Below are 14,457 nucleotides of genomic sequence, written 5' to 3' on the forward strand. Positions count from 1 at the left end.
ATTATTTGGAGAAATAGTTCATGATCCCTGATCTAATGTATGGAACAATTTTTGTTTCTGCAGGTCAGGGCAGTTTATTAATACAAGGCAGGTATCATAAGGCAGGACGAAATGATGGATCCTGATGATGTACACACCGTCCCCACCTATTCAAAACATCATAGACTACACACAATTGCAGAAGATGAGTTAGAGGACAAAGAACCGGTGGTGGCACCTGCAAACCAATCACCTCCAGAAGATAAGAGTCAAGAATATTTAGAGGAACGCGCCAATGGAGGAAGTCAGGTGTCCGGAATTAGAGCAGCCGTCCATAGCTCTAGGTCCATCGTTGCATCTATGAAAAAAACGATATCATCCCTTGGACCCAACGGTAAGAATATGGGCTTAACACCCAATAATTGTTAATGTCCTGAAAGATTGGACGTGAACCAGCAATCAACTTCTCTGTAATCTGAGGTTGGATCAGCAGATCCATGGGTGATGCGCTCGAAATACAGACTCTGAAATGTATTCCAATAATGTTAAAGCAGCCTATGTTGTGTGCACGACATCTCTGCGTTATTCTGAACCCATAGAAGGCTATGGGGCCTCACTATCGTTCTGATATCCAACAGACAAATCTAGAGAGTGTTGCTCCCTTAGATGATGTGCTACGACATGGTCATACATTGCTCAAAAAAAACATTCAGAAACAACAGGTTTTTCCATACAGAAACCGATTAAAAAATTATTTTTGGGGGGGAGGGAGGAGGTTTTTTTCATGAAAAGGATTTGGAATATATTTTTTTTCTTCCTCGTGTGCCTTTTGCAGTCATTGATTACACAGTGTAGTGGTTACACAGTGTGACAGAGAGTAGTGACCCACAAAAGTTCAACCTAAAACATCTGTATACAAAAAACTCTTGAAAGTCAGGTAAGTGATATCCTCTGGTTCACAGCCCGGTCATCAAAACAGTCCTTGTCCTAACCAACTGCACCACTATATACCTCTTGGGTGCGTCAGCAGCTTTGAAGTCCCTGACTCTGTGTTCAACCTCACAAAGGCCTGAGTCAAACAGAGCCTCCTGCTCTGCAGCTTGCAAAACAAAACACATGGGGACATGTGCCAATCCCAAAACCCGGAGCGGAGGAGGAGATTCACCCCACTACCAAACCTGCAAAATCTCTCCAAAAAGAAAAGCCCATGTCGGGTTTACCTAAAATCTGACTTGGTCAACTACTTTTACCAAATCTACACTCATTTATATTCTGCCTTGTAATTCGCAGACATTGCCGTAATCACAATACGCTCAATCGGGCTCAATATGTCTCTATTCGCATCCTGGGGGACACATACCGGCCCTCATATATGATTCCCCTCACTGCCTCACAAACAGTCAAAGAAAAAATATCACATTAGCTCACCCTGTCCAGGTGTCATTCAATAAGGGCACGGGGCACGGACAGAAACCACGGGCCGGCTCCTGGGTGAAAGTGATCAGCCAGAAGGCAATAAGACATCCAAAAAATGTAATGGAAAGTACTATGAAAACATAATTTATTGGTAACTAAAAATAGCAAAAGGGAAAAAATAAAAGCAAACACACTAGGTCTAGTGCTTGAAACGCGTAGGCCTAGTGAGTTTACTTTTATTTTTTTCCTTTTTGATATTTTAATAGTTATCAGTAAATACTGTTTATATAGTGAACTATTAACCCCTTTCTGCCATCAGACGTACTATTCCGTCCATGTGACTTGGGCCAATTTGACCATGGATGGAATAATACGTGTGAGCGATCGGCTGCGCACTCGAGGGGTGCGCGGCCAATCGCTGCCGGGTGTCAGCTTATTCTCACAGCTGACACCCGGCACTAGGTTCCAGGAGCAGTCTGTGACCATTCCCAGCTCTTTAACCCCCGAAATTCTGTGATCAAACATGATCGCAGCATTCCAGAAGCCGACACAAGGCTGACAGCCCCTCTGCCTTTGGATCGGAGACACCACGGCGTGACACGGGGTCCCGATCGCTGCCATGGTAACCCGATGTCATCATGACAACATCCGGGTCACCAGAGTTAAGAAACTTCCCGGTCAGTGCAGCGCTGACAGCTTCTATAGCATGCAAAAAATGATTTTCCCATAGTGGCACAATGTAAAAAAGTTAGAAAAAAGTTAAAAAAAAATTCAATAATTGTAAAAATATTTTTTTTTAAATAATAATAAATAATCAATACATATTCTAACACTAAATAAATATTTGAATGAAAAAAAAAACTAAACAATAAAAGTACACATATTTGGGATTGCCGCATCCATAACGACCTGACCTATAAAACTGTCCCACTTTAATAAACACCATAACAAAAAATGGTAAAAAACAATGTTTTATCTTCGTACCACTGAACAAAAAGTGGAATAACACGCAATCAAAAATACAGATATAAATAAACATGGTACCGCTGAAAACGTCATCCTGTCCTACAAAAAACAAGCCACCACACAGCATCATCAGCAAAAAAATAAAAAAGTTATAGCTCTCAGAATAAAGCGATGCAAAAATAATTATTTTTTATATGAAAAATAGGTTTTATTGTAAAAACATAAAAAAAGATATAAATGAGGTATCGCTGTCATCGTACTGACCCGAAGAATAAAATCCCTTTATCAATTTTACCGCACACGGAATGGTGTAAACGCCCCCCTAAAAGAAATTTATGAATTGCTGGTTTTTGTTCATTCTGCCTCTGAAATATCGGAATAGAAAGTGATCAAAAAATGACATGTGCCCGAAAATGGTACCAATAAAAACAAGTCCTACATGACTTTGTAGGCCAAAATATAGACCCCTCAAAGCGACTTCAAATGTGATGTGGTCCCTAAAAAAAAATGATGCTGTAAAAATGAGAAACCGCTGTTTAAATTCTAACCCTTAACTTCCTAACAAAAAATAATTTTGGTTCCAAAATTGTGCTGATGTAAAGTAAACATGTGGGAAATGTTAATTATTAAGTATTTTGTGTGACATATCTCTGTGAATTTAGGACATGAAAATTCAAAGTTGGAAAATTGCGAAATTTTCAAAATTTTCACCAAATTTCCATTTTTTTCACAAATAAACGCAAGTAATATCAAAGAAATATCAGAATTACCAGGATCCATGGAAGCGTTCCAGAGTTATTACCTCATAAAGTGACAGTGGTCAGAATTGTAAAAATTGGACCGGTCATTAACGTGCAAACCACCCTCTGGGGTAAAGGGGTTAAAATATCAAAAGGTAAAAATAAAAACAAACACACTAGGCCTACGAGTTTCGAGCACTGCAACGTTTAAGCATAGCTATGTGTTTGAAACGCGTAGACCTAGTGTGTTTATTTTTATACATTTTGATATTTTAATAGTTACTGATAAATAATGTTTTGATAATGCTTTCCATGGCAGATGCTGGATGTCTTCTTGCCATCTTCTTGATTGCACAATGTCTACTTTGGAGCCAATTTCTTCATGATCCACTTCAAAAAAGTGGCATGAACTCTGTTTTATTTTCACCAGGCGTTTTACGAAACCTCTTCAGAAAAGCATTCAAACAAACAGAAAAAAATGAATGACCTATAGTTCCACGAGCCTTGTTTAGTATATGAGGGGCTGGGCTTGCAGGTTAGGCGGAGAGCTGGGAGGGTCTGGCTAACCACCTACCTCCCATCAATGGGTGTGTCTCATGGGATATAATGAGACTGTTGTTTGGTCACATGGTCTCTGTGTTGGAAGGTCCTGGAAGAGGACAGGTTACCTGGATAGCACACGTAGAGGACATGTGCCTGCAGAGTCCATGATGGCTATCTAAGTTTGGGGAAAGCTACCGTCCTTCTGAGGGTCTGCAACAGACGGGTTGGAGCTTGTCGAGCAAGTCAGAGTACAGGTCAGTGATCCCAGTAAGGCAGTTCCCCTGGAAGCCAGGATTGACAAGAAGTCAGCGTGTGGAGCGGAGCTCCGGGAAGGTAACCTCAGACAAGGGGGTTGTAAGAAAGGCAGACAGGTGTATCTGCTATTGGAATGGACTGGTGGTCATAACATGTTTCATTGATGTAATGTAATGGGCTATACTTTATGTGGTTTATGCTGTGTAAATAAACCAGACTTTTTAAGTGAAAAATCGTTCCTGTGTGCGTTAATCCAACTTCCAAGTGAGTGTCCCCCAACACATTCAGTGAACGCTACGTCACACCTATCAGTCAACGATAGCCCTTTATCGAGTCCTGCAACATGACCAGGGATAACTGTTTTGCAAGGCAGCTCATTTGAATACTTTTTTTCTCATGGAGCATTTTTTTAAAAACTCCATTTTCAGCTAGTCTTTTAAAGGTGCATACATTTTTTAAAACTATTTAGTGCAGAAAACACTGGGAAAAAAAGCCTAAAAAATGCTAACAAAATTAAAATATTAATTTCTGTTTTAAAATTACTTGTTGTTCATATTTTCAGGCTTTGGAGAGTCTTTTAACCGCTTCAGGTTTCCAAATAAACCAAGCAATTACCTCCTTCACGACAGGTCATGTATATTTACGCTGAGCCCACAACTTTTTTCGCTCATGTTGGCTGACTTAATAAGCTATCATGTGCCTTTGAGCATCACTCTATGCTCCCATCGGCGCGCCCATGAGATGACCGTGATGCTCCGACCGGGGTGTCCTGCTGAAGACCCCTGTGCCTGCCATTACGATACTCCTGTGAACGACGGAAGAGGGTACCTCTGTAAGAACAGTATATGGGCTTTGGAAGTGGTAGTGGGCTCCCTTATCTCTTGGCCCCTTGCGCAGCTGCACAGGTTGCACCAATGGTATGTCCACCCGTGTTCTTCTGCCATTTTAATTAATTTATAGGCACAAAAAGAAAGAAAAGTGTGCACAAAATGGGGGAGAATGCAGAAAAATAAATACTTTATTAATAAAATAGAAACACTAAAAAAAGGAAAAAAAATGTACAAAAACTGATGGTGTTCCAAAATAGGAAGAAAACTCCCCAACCAATATGACAAAAATTGTTATATACTGTACATACAGTCATGACCGAAAGTGTTGACTTCCTTGAAATTGTCTCTGAAAATGAAGTACCGTATTTCTCCCAGAAAATCCTTGCAATTACACATGTAAAAAAGGCATATTGGATATAATTTCTCACAAAATCCCAAAAATGGTCCATTCAAAAGTTGTTGGCACATTTCCAAAAATGTGGGTAATCAACTTCGTTTCACTAATATGAGGCTTGTTCAAACTCACCTGTGGCAAGTAATAGATGCTGGCAAAATGAAAATCACACCAGAAATTAGACAGAAAGGAGAGAAGTTGACTCAATCTTTGCATTGTGTGTCTTTGTGCGTCACACTAAGCATGGAGAACAGAAAGAGGAAAAGAGAACTGTCTGAGGATTTTGTATCTATGATCTGCAAACTAAATCTGTTCTAGGAAATTGGCCAGCAGTTGGGTTCCAGCATTTGCCTTACAAACTCTGTCGGAAAAGAAAGAATGACCACTGCTACGCTCCGCAGCAACGCCAGTGCCTTGTGTTAATCTTGCACAAGAGTGGGATTACCTCAAATTTTTTATCTGGAGGCTCGGTGGCCAAATTTGTTCACAAATATAGCTTAAAATACATTAATAGAAATAAAAAATTAGACCTTATATTTCAGAGAATGTAATTTGTTTTATTGGATTCTTACAAAATAAAATCCTTTTCTTAGGTAATTTCTCTACTCTGAATATGGCTAAATCTTGAACAAGGAACTGAGTATGTCTACAGAAACAGTTCCGTCAAAACCTTAACTCTACTTCTTGTTCCCCTATGCTCTTCTTGGTCTCAGTTGTGCTCTGCTGAGCTGTCTGTTCCTGGTTTCTGGACGATCCTAAGGCTAGGCTCACACTAGCGTATTTTCTCTTATCCAAGAGAATTGGGATGATTATGTAAACCACACTCTGATGAGAGTGTGATCAGAGTGTGATCCAATTTTCTTGGATGAGGAGAAGATGGAAAAAAAAATGTCTCCGTCTCCTCCACTCTGTCAGTCATCCGAGTATAGTTCAATGTTTTCCACGGACTCATTAATAATTAGATCATGAGGCAAAGAATTATACATGCGCATAACCCCATAGAATACCATTGGTCTGAGTGTGATCCAATGTTTTGTCTGATCACACTCGGACGGAAAATGTGGTCATCTGAATTGACCCTTATTGAGAATCCTAGAATTGGAAGATCATCATGTCCAACCCCGTGCTTAATGCAGGATTCACTAAACCATCTCAGACCGATGTCTGTCTAACCTAGCAACAGAATTGATCAATCAGGGCCTTTGTACTCCTGTAAAGCACTGGAGTAGAGTTACACTAAAAAGTACATTTTAAAAGGTTAAAATTTAGCATAGTCGCTGTCTGGTGCTAGCTATGTAACACGGCTGGGATCTGCATTGTATAGAGGGGATTCCTTAGTCCCCTCCATAGCAGCAGTGTACAAGTCGCCAAGATGTTAAGTAGAGCTGACACATTTGCCTCCATGTTCCCCCATTGCTTTGGGGTATTTTTCATGCTCCCTCAACCAATGGAGCTGCAGTACCAGTAACAGTCACACTTGGATTGAAGTTTCTGTGCCAAGTACTCTGATTTTCTGATCATTTGGGATCTTGACGATCCCACTGATTGCTCATGTGAGCTCACTCCTTAGTGTAACCCCTCTAGATCTTCCATAATGACCACCTTATTGCAACCACTAATGGGACCTTCAGTTTGTTTTCGTGGATACATAACATTTAGGCTTTCAGTAATGTCTCCTATACCAGGAGGCTTCAGTCCCCAAATCTGCAGTTTGGGGTAAATTGTGTGAATGTATTTTTTGGCGGCTATATTTTATTAAAATGAACAATGCAGGAAACCGGTTCATGATTAAGTTACTGAGAGACTGTACGGAAACATCATTATGGGCCATGCAGAAAGGGCAGATAGTATTGGCTTCTGTCCTAAAGTAACAGCATATTCCGCATGGCTGCCAGATTATAACATCTGCTTAGCTTCACTTTAATGGAGAAACCTTTTTTTTTAATCCTGGTGAGAAAACATAATAACTTTGTGACCTGAAGAAACAATTTCAGTGTAAATATTCTGTAACTTATTATTAGATGACTGCATTTATTACCCCTGGTAATATGTTTATATTCTCTTTCGAGCCCCATCTTTCATATACAATTCTGTATTTTTTTAGTGACTTTATAAATACATTATATTAAAGGGGCAAGTTTTTAATACTTGAATGCATGTACTTTTGCTATTGAGTTTCATTATAAATATTGCCCCATTTGCATTCTATAGCCTCTGGTCCCGATTTCTTATTTGCAGGGTTTTTTAAGACTATTCTCCTTTTTTGTCTTATTGTGGCACCCCTGAGGGTCCAATCGCCACAGAGGTACTGCCCCTCAGCCAGAGGTGTAGTACCCCACTCTCGGGTAAGGAGGGGGCACTACCCGGTACCCACACACTAGCACCCAACACCACACCTCTCTAGGCCAGGGGGGGAATTAGGGAGAGGGTGTGGGTGGAGGAAGTGGATAGAGTAGGAGGCCCAGAGGTAGAGTGACAGTTGGGGGAGGAGTCAGGAAGAGAAGACAGTTGGTGGAGGGGACTGGAGTAGTGAAGAGCTCATCCCAGGACTAGAGAGGAGTAATGAAGGAGTCAGAGAGGGGCTCCAGAGAGTAAGAAGGGGTCCTAGGGGCACGGGAAGTGAAGAATCCACCCGTGGCGCCCATATCCACGCTGACTGTAGTTGGGTGGAGGGACCAGGTCGCAGTGGGGGACCGGCCCCAGACTAGTAGAGAGACTGTAGGACTCAGCTAGAACACCGGAGGCTGTAGTGGCTGTAAGTGCGACAGCCACATAGGATCAAGTGGACCAAGAGGACGCCACCCGACTGGATCCGAGGCTGTTGGCTTGAGACACTGTGTGTGAGGCGCAGGGCAGGAGAGGCGGGAGTCAGCACACAGAGATGACCAGAGAAGGAACATAAGAAGGGTGGCCTGGTAAAGTGTACAGCAAATTACCCGAGAGCTGGCTGGACCACCAACCCAGAGGACACGGCACCCCTGCTGGCGATTGTAACCTGAAAGACCGTGAGTAAAAGTGTGAAGTCTGCACCCTGTTGTGTCCTCAGATTTATTCACTGCGTAACCTTCCCTGTACTACAACAGTTGCCATCATAAAATTAACCCTATAACTGCCCTGGGGCCCGCTCTACTCAAGGAGAGCTGCAACATCTCTGCTGCACAACCAACAGCCCCAGTGGATCTGAATCGCAGCGTCAGCCATCTATTGCCAAACACCACGGGTGGCGTCACAACTTAATCCCCTATAAACTTACCCCCTTACATTTTATTTCACGCCCAGGGCCACGGACCGGGTCACTGCTGCCGTAACATCCCCTGAAGAACTGACCAGCCTGGTCTGAGTACCCCAAGGCCCTAGCCGGCGTCACAATATGGTATTCTTTGATGTTTGTTTGTTTTTTTAATTCATCAAGAGAGGACACAAATCAAAAATGCTTTTAATTTTAGTTTTTTACCTTTTTTTGCACCCTTTTAGAGCAAAAAGTCGCATGTTCCGCTAAAATGTTGAAAAATTTGCACAAATAATTTCAGGCACACATAAAACTACTCTGCAGGGCTATGGGACTGGAGTATTGGTACGGACATTTTGTACTTTTTTAAAAGTTGCAATTGATAAATCAAATGCAAACATGTAGAAAGCAAAATCCAAACAAATCATCGTCCAACATAAAAGAAAAAAACAAGCAAACACATACCGTAAAATAGACTTTAAAAAGGTGTAAACTAAAAGAATTTGGTGCAAATCAAATCATCGAAAGAAAAATATGACACAAATGCGATAATGAATTGGGCCCTCTGTGTTGAAAAAGCAAATAAGGAAAGCTGGGTAGAAAAATAAACCTTATTTCCAGGGGGTACAACTTTGGAAAGGAGGAGCACAGAAAAAAAAGAAAACCTCTTCTAGATTCAGTTGAGCAGCGGTGATTGGAAGAGGTTTGTCATTAATTATAAAGTGGTAAAAATCCCCTTCAGAGATTCTTGTGTAACTAACCCATGGGATACAGAACTACTGTAATTTGGTCAATGGGGAGATGCAGAAATTGGACAGAAGCACGTTCTTAATTAGAGGTCACAGTGATAACACATATTGGCACTCCAGTGTAGATATTAACTCTATGGACCCAATGCAGGGGTGGGGTTTAGGTCACTTTTCTTTTTGTCTTGTTACATTTATTAATGATTTTTCGTCATACTTACAAGTTGGTGCACGTGGTTGATGAATTTTGCTCCAAATAGAAAACTGCCCAACATTTTTATCTTTAACCGTTTTTGTGTCTTTTTTAAACACAAACGGTCACATGTTCTCCTAAAATGTTACAAAATTTGTAAAAATTTTCAGACATACATGAATTCACTCCCAGAGGGTACAAGAGCACATTGACGCAAAATATGTAGACATTTTTTTTAAATGAATCTGCTGAAAACACCTGAAAAGTCCCAAATCTCCCCATATAAAAAAGCAGGTGGACCCAAATAAAAAAAGACTTAAAAAGGCACAAATTAAAACTAAAAATTAGACAAAAAAAAGCACAAGTGCAATAATTAATTGGGCCCGATGTGTCTCATCAGATTATTATTATTTATTTTTAGAGCACCATTGATTCCGTAGTTCTGTACATGATAAAAGGGGCTTACATACAAAAACAAATAAAAAAATTACAATGGACAAAACAACAATGACAGACTGGTACAGTGGGGAGAGGATCCTGCCCTTGTGGGCTTACGGTCTACAGGATAATGGGGAAGGAGACAGTAGGTTGGGGGATTGCGCCAGTTTCGGTGGTAGTGGTGACCTGGTAGCTCAATCATTACAGGCTGTAAGCTTTTTTGAAGAGATGTGTTTCCAAGTTCTGTCTGAAAGTTCCGAACATGGTGGATAATAATTGGACGTGTTGGGGAACTGTTCTGAGTTCATTTTCCCCTTCGTCACTGAGGTCTGGTGAACTCCCTATTCTGGTAAAGGAAGGTAATGAGCCTGATTATCAGGCACCTGAGTCTAATGAGGATGACTGGCTGAGTGGAGTCACTGACTGGATATAAGGCTGCCGACGCCCTTCTGCCCTGCGGGTGATTTCTCTGTGGACTTCTAGGACACCAGTCTGATTCCTGCTTCCCTAAAGCTAAGTTTCTGCTTTGCCTGTTTGCATTTTTGTTTTGTGTTTGTTTTCCTTGCTTTTCTGGATTCTGCCATTCCCTGCTGGGATGAGCTGAATCTCCTTTTGCCGGTTGCTCTGTCTTCAGAATATTCCTGAGTACTGACATAGCTTTTTGAAGCCTAGCGTCTTCAGGGCCTTTTTCACTGTCAGTTTGTTGGCTCTTATTTTCATAGGGTTTTTCTCAGATTGCAGACAGCAGCCTTCCTGTCCTTTCCTATCTAGGTAGTTTGGGCCCCGCCTTTGCTCAGTCTATCTTTCTGTCTGTGTTAGTGTTTTCATCTTGCTTCACCGTCATTATATGTTGGGGGCTGCCTATTGCTTTGGGGTCTGCTCTGGGGCAGTTTAGATTTCCCCTTTCTTTCTTTAGGCCTATTTAATTCTCCGGCTGTGATCGAGGGGTCTAGGGCATCGTAGGAACCCCCCACGGCTACTGTTAGTTGTTGTGATAGGATCAGGGGTCTGCAATCTGATAGCTGCCAACCTCTCTGGTTTTCTGGACTTAGCTAGCATTTTTGTTTTTGCCTCCTACGGTGACTCAATCATAACAGAATCACCCGCCATACCACAGATCCTAGGGTACTCAATAGCAGGAAAGAATTGTGTTTAAAAAAAAAAAAAGTGTGTGTATATTCTTTCCTCTATATCTCTGAGGAGATAAAGCAATTGTCTGATCGTGTGGAGCAGCTCGCTGCGGAAGTGCTGGGAATTTCCGCCTACCTTGCTCGTTCGCATGCTGTTGAAACAAAGATCCCTACACCTGATGTATTTTTTGGGGATCGATCTAAATTTTTGAGTTTCAAAAATAATTGTAAATTATTTTTTGCCTTGAAGCCTAACTCGTCAGGGAGCTCCGTGCAGCAGGTTAAAATTGTCATCTCTTTGCTGCGTGGCGATCCCCAGGATTGGGTGTTTTCTTTGAAACCAGATGATCCTATTCTGACTAATGTGAACGCATTCTTTCAAGCTTTGGGGTTGTTGTATGACGAACCTAATGCTATTGATCAGGCTGAAAAGACCCTGTTGGCATTAAGCCAGGGTCAGGATTCGGCAGAGTTGTACTGTCAAAAATTCCGAAAGTGGGCGGTCCTTACTACCTGGAATGATGGTGCCTTGGCAGCCCTCTTTCGGAAGGGTTTGTCAGAAACTGTAAAAGATACTATGGTGGGATTTCCTGTTCCCTCTGGTCTTGACGATTCTATGTCATTAGCCATTCAGGTGGATCGGCGTTTACGTGAACGCAAAACCACACGAGAGATGTTGCCACCTGTTGAACAAATGTCTGAACCTATGCAATGTGATAGAGTTTTGTCTAAGGCGCAACGTCAGGAGTTCAGAAGGCGTAATAAGCTGTGTTTTTTCTGTGGAGATGCCTCGCATATTATTTCTGTTTGTCCTAAACGAGAGAAACGCTTTGCACACACGTTTTCTGTTGGTGGTGTTCAACCTAAGTTTCTTCTGGCAATTACTCTGATCTGCTCCCTGTCCACATTTTCCGCCAAGGCTTTTGTGGATTCGGTAGCAGCGCTAAACCTAATGGACTTGGATTTTGCTAAACGTTGTGGATTTCTGATGACACCTCTGCAGACGCCTATCCCTTGAGGGGGATTGATGCTACTCCTTTGGCTAAAAATAAACCTCAGTTTTGGACCCAGGTGGTCATGCGGGTCGCCCCAGACCATCAAAAAAATTGCAGATTTTTGGTGTTGCATGGTCTGCATGATGCCGTTGTTCTGGGGTTTCCCTGGTTGCAAATTCATAATCCAGTTTTGGATTGGAAATCTGTGTCTGTGGTGAGTTGGGGTTGTCGGTGTGCCTTTAGTGAGGCTCCGGTTTTTTCCACCTCTCCTCAGTCGCATGATGTTCCTGACTATTTGGCGGACTTTTATGATGTATTTAGTGAGAATGAGTCTGCGTCCTTGCCTCCTCATAGGAGTTATGACTGTGCAATTGAACTAAGCCCGGGGTGTAAATTTCCCAAGGGTCGGCTCTTCAATTTATCTGTACCCGAGCACGAGGCTATGCGGTCCTATATTAAGGAAGCGTTGGAGAAGGGTCATATTAGACCATCCTCTTCACCCTTAAGTGCCGGTTTTTTTTTTGTGGCCAAAAAGGATGGTTCTTTAAGACCTTGTATTGATTATCGTGCCCTCAATAAAATTACTATTAAATATCAGTATCCGTTACCCCTGATTTCGGATCTATTCTCTAGAGTTAGAGGTGCTTACTGGTTTACCAAGCTTGACCTCAGGGGGGCGTATAATCTTATCCGCATTAAGCAGGGGGATGAATGGAAGATGGCGTTTAATACTCCGGAGGGACATTTTGAGTACCTGGTGATGCCTTTTGGGCTCACTAATGCCCCTTCTGTCTTCCAGTGCTTCATGAACGATATTTTCCGAGACTTTGTCGATAAATTTTTGATTATCTATCTGGATGATATTTTGATCTTCTCCAAGGATTGGGATTCTCATGTGGACCATATTCGGACTGTGTTCCGGATCTTGAGGGAGAATTCCCTGTATGTCAAAGGATCAAAATGCCTTTTTGGAGTACAGAGGATTTCATTTTTGGGATTTATTTTGTCTCCGTCAACTATTGAAATGGACCCGGCCAAGGTACAGGCCATTTATGATTGGGTTCAGCCCACTTCTTTGAAGGCCCTCCAGAAGTTTTTGGGGTTTGCTAATTTTTATCGGAAATTTATAGCAAAATTTTCTAGTATTGCCAAGCCATTGACTGATCTGACTAAGAAGGGTGCTGATGTGTTGAATTGGTCTCCGGAGGCTGTTGCTTCCTTTCAGGAGCTGAAGCGAAGATTTACCTCCGCCCCGGTTTTGCGGCAACCGGATGTCTCACTCCTGTTCCAGGTAGAGGTGGATGCTTCTGAGATTGGTGCCGGAGCTGTTTTGTCCCAAAAGGATCCTGTAACATCTAAAATGAATCCCTGTGCCTTCTTTTCCCGAAAGTTCTCTCCATCTGAACGTAACTATGATGTGGGGAATCGGGAACTGTTGGCCATGAAATGGGCATTTGAGGAGTGGAGACATTGGTTGGAGGGAGCTAAGCATCAAGTCGTGGTCCTCACTGACCACAAGAATTTGATTTACCTAGAGTCGGCTAAACGCTTGAACCCTAGACAGGCTAGGTGGGCCTTGTTTTTTACACGTTTTGATTTTGTGGTCTCTTTTCTTCCTGGAACTAAGAATGTCAAGGCAGACGCCCTCTCTAGGAGTTTCTTTGCTGATTCTCCTGTGGTGACCAAGCCTGCTACCATCTTAGGCGAAGGGGTAGTTCTTTCTGTCATCTCGCCCGATTTGAGACTTGCTCTGCAAGAGTTCCAGGAGGACAAACCTGAGCGTTGTCCCAGTGGAAAGTTGTATGTTCCTGACCAGTGGAAGAAGAGAGTGATGTCTGAAGTTCATTGCTCTGCATTGGCTGGTCATCCAGGTATTTTTGGTACTAGAGATCTGGTGAGTCGCTCTTTTTGGTGGCCCACCTTGTCTCATGATGTGAGGAATTTTGTGCAGTCCTGTGGGACTTGCCCCCGGTCTAAATCTTGTTCTCGCTCTAGTGGGTTGTTGATGCCTTTGCCGGTCCCCAGGAGGCCATGGACCCATATTTCAGTGGATTTCATCTCTGATATGCCGGTCTCTCCAAGAATGACTGTTATTTGGGTGATTTGTGATATGTTCTCTAAGATGGTTCATCTTGTACCACTCCCTAAGTTGCCATCTTCCTCTGAGTTGGTGCCCCTGTTTTTGCAACAGGTGGTTCGCTTGCACGGGATTCCTGAGAACATTGTATCTGACAGAGGAGTTAAGTTTGTGTCTAGATTTTGGAGGACTTTCTGTTCCAAGCTGGGAATTCAGTTGTCCTTCTCCTCTGCTTTTCACCCTCAGACCAATGGGCAGACAGAGAGAAAAAAAACAGACTTTGGAGTCTTATTTGAGATGTTTTATTTCTGCTGATCAGGATGATTGGGTTTCATTTTTGCCCTTGGCCGAATTTGCTTTAAATAATAGAGCTAGTTCTGCCACTTTGATGTCACTTTTTTTTGTAACTTTGGGTTTCATCCTCGATTTTCTTCAGGGCAGGTGGAGCCTTCTGCCTGCCCAGGTGTTGACACTGTGGTGGAGAGAATGCACCAGATCTGGGACCAAGTGGTGGATAAGTTATCTC

At 42.3% G+C, this 14,457-nt stretch overlaps 1 protein-coding gene across 2 annotated transcripts in view; it reads left to right on the forward strand.

The window, feature by feature from the left end:
- Positions 1–14,457, forward strand: part of SH3TC1 (SH3 domain and tetratricopeptide repeats 1) — a 180,241-nt gene that overhangs the window by 20,559 nt on the left and 145,225 nt on the right. For both annotated transcript variants that reach the window (XM_073574548.1, XM_073574549.1), the window contains exon 2: positions 64–373. In XM_073574548.1, coding sequence (XP_073430649.1) covers positions 112–373 — 262 coding nt within the window. In that variant the 5' untranslated portion in view covers positions 64–111. The remainder of the gene's footprint in view (positions 1–63; positions 374–14,457) is intronic.

This window comes from Dendrobates tinctorius, unplaced genomic scaffold, assembly GCF_039654945.1.
Source record: "Dendrobates tinctorius isolate UK_male_01 unplaced genomic scaffold, ASM3965494v1 ptg000039l, whole genome shotgun sequence".
NCBI lineage: Eukaryota > Metazoa > Chordata > Amphibia > Anura > Dendrobatidae > Dendrobates > Dendrobates tinctorius.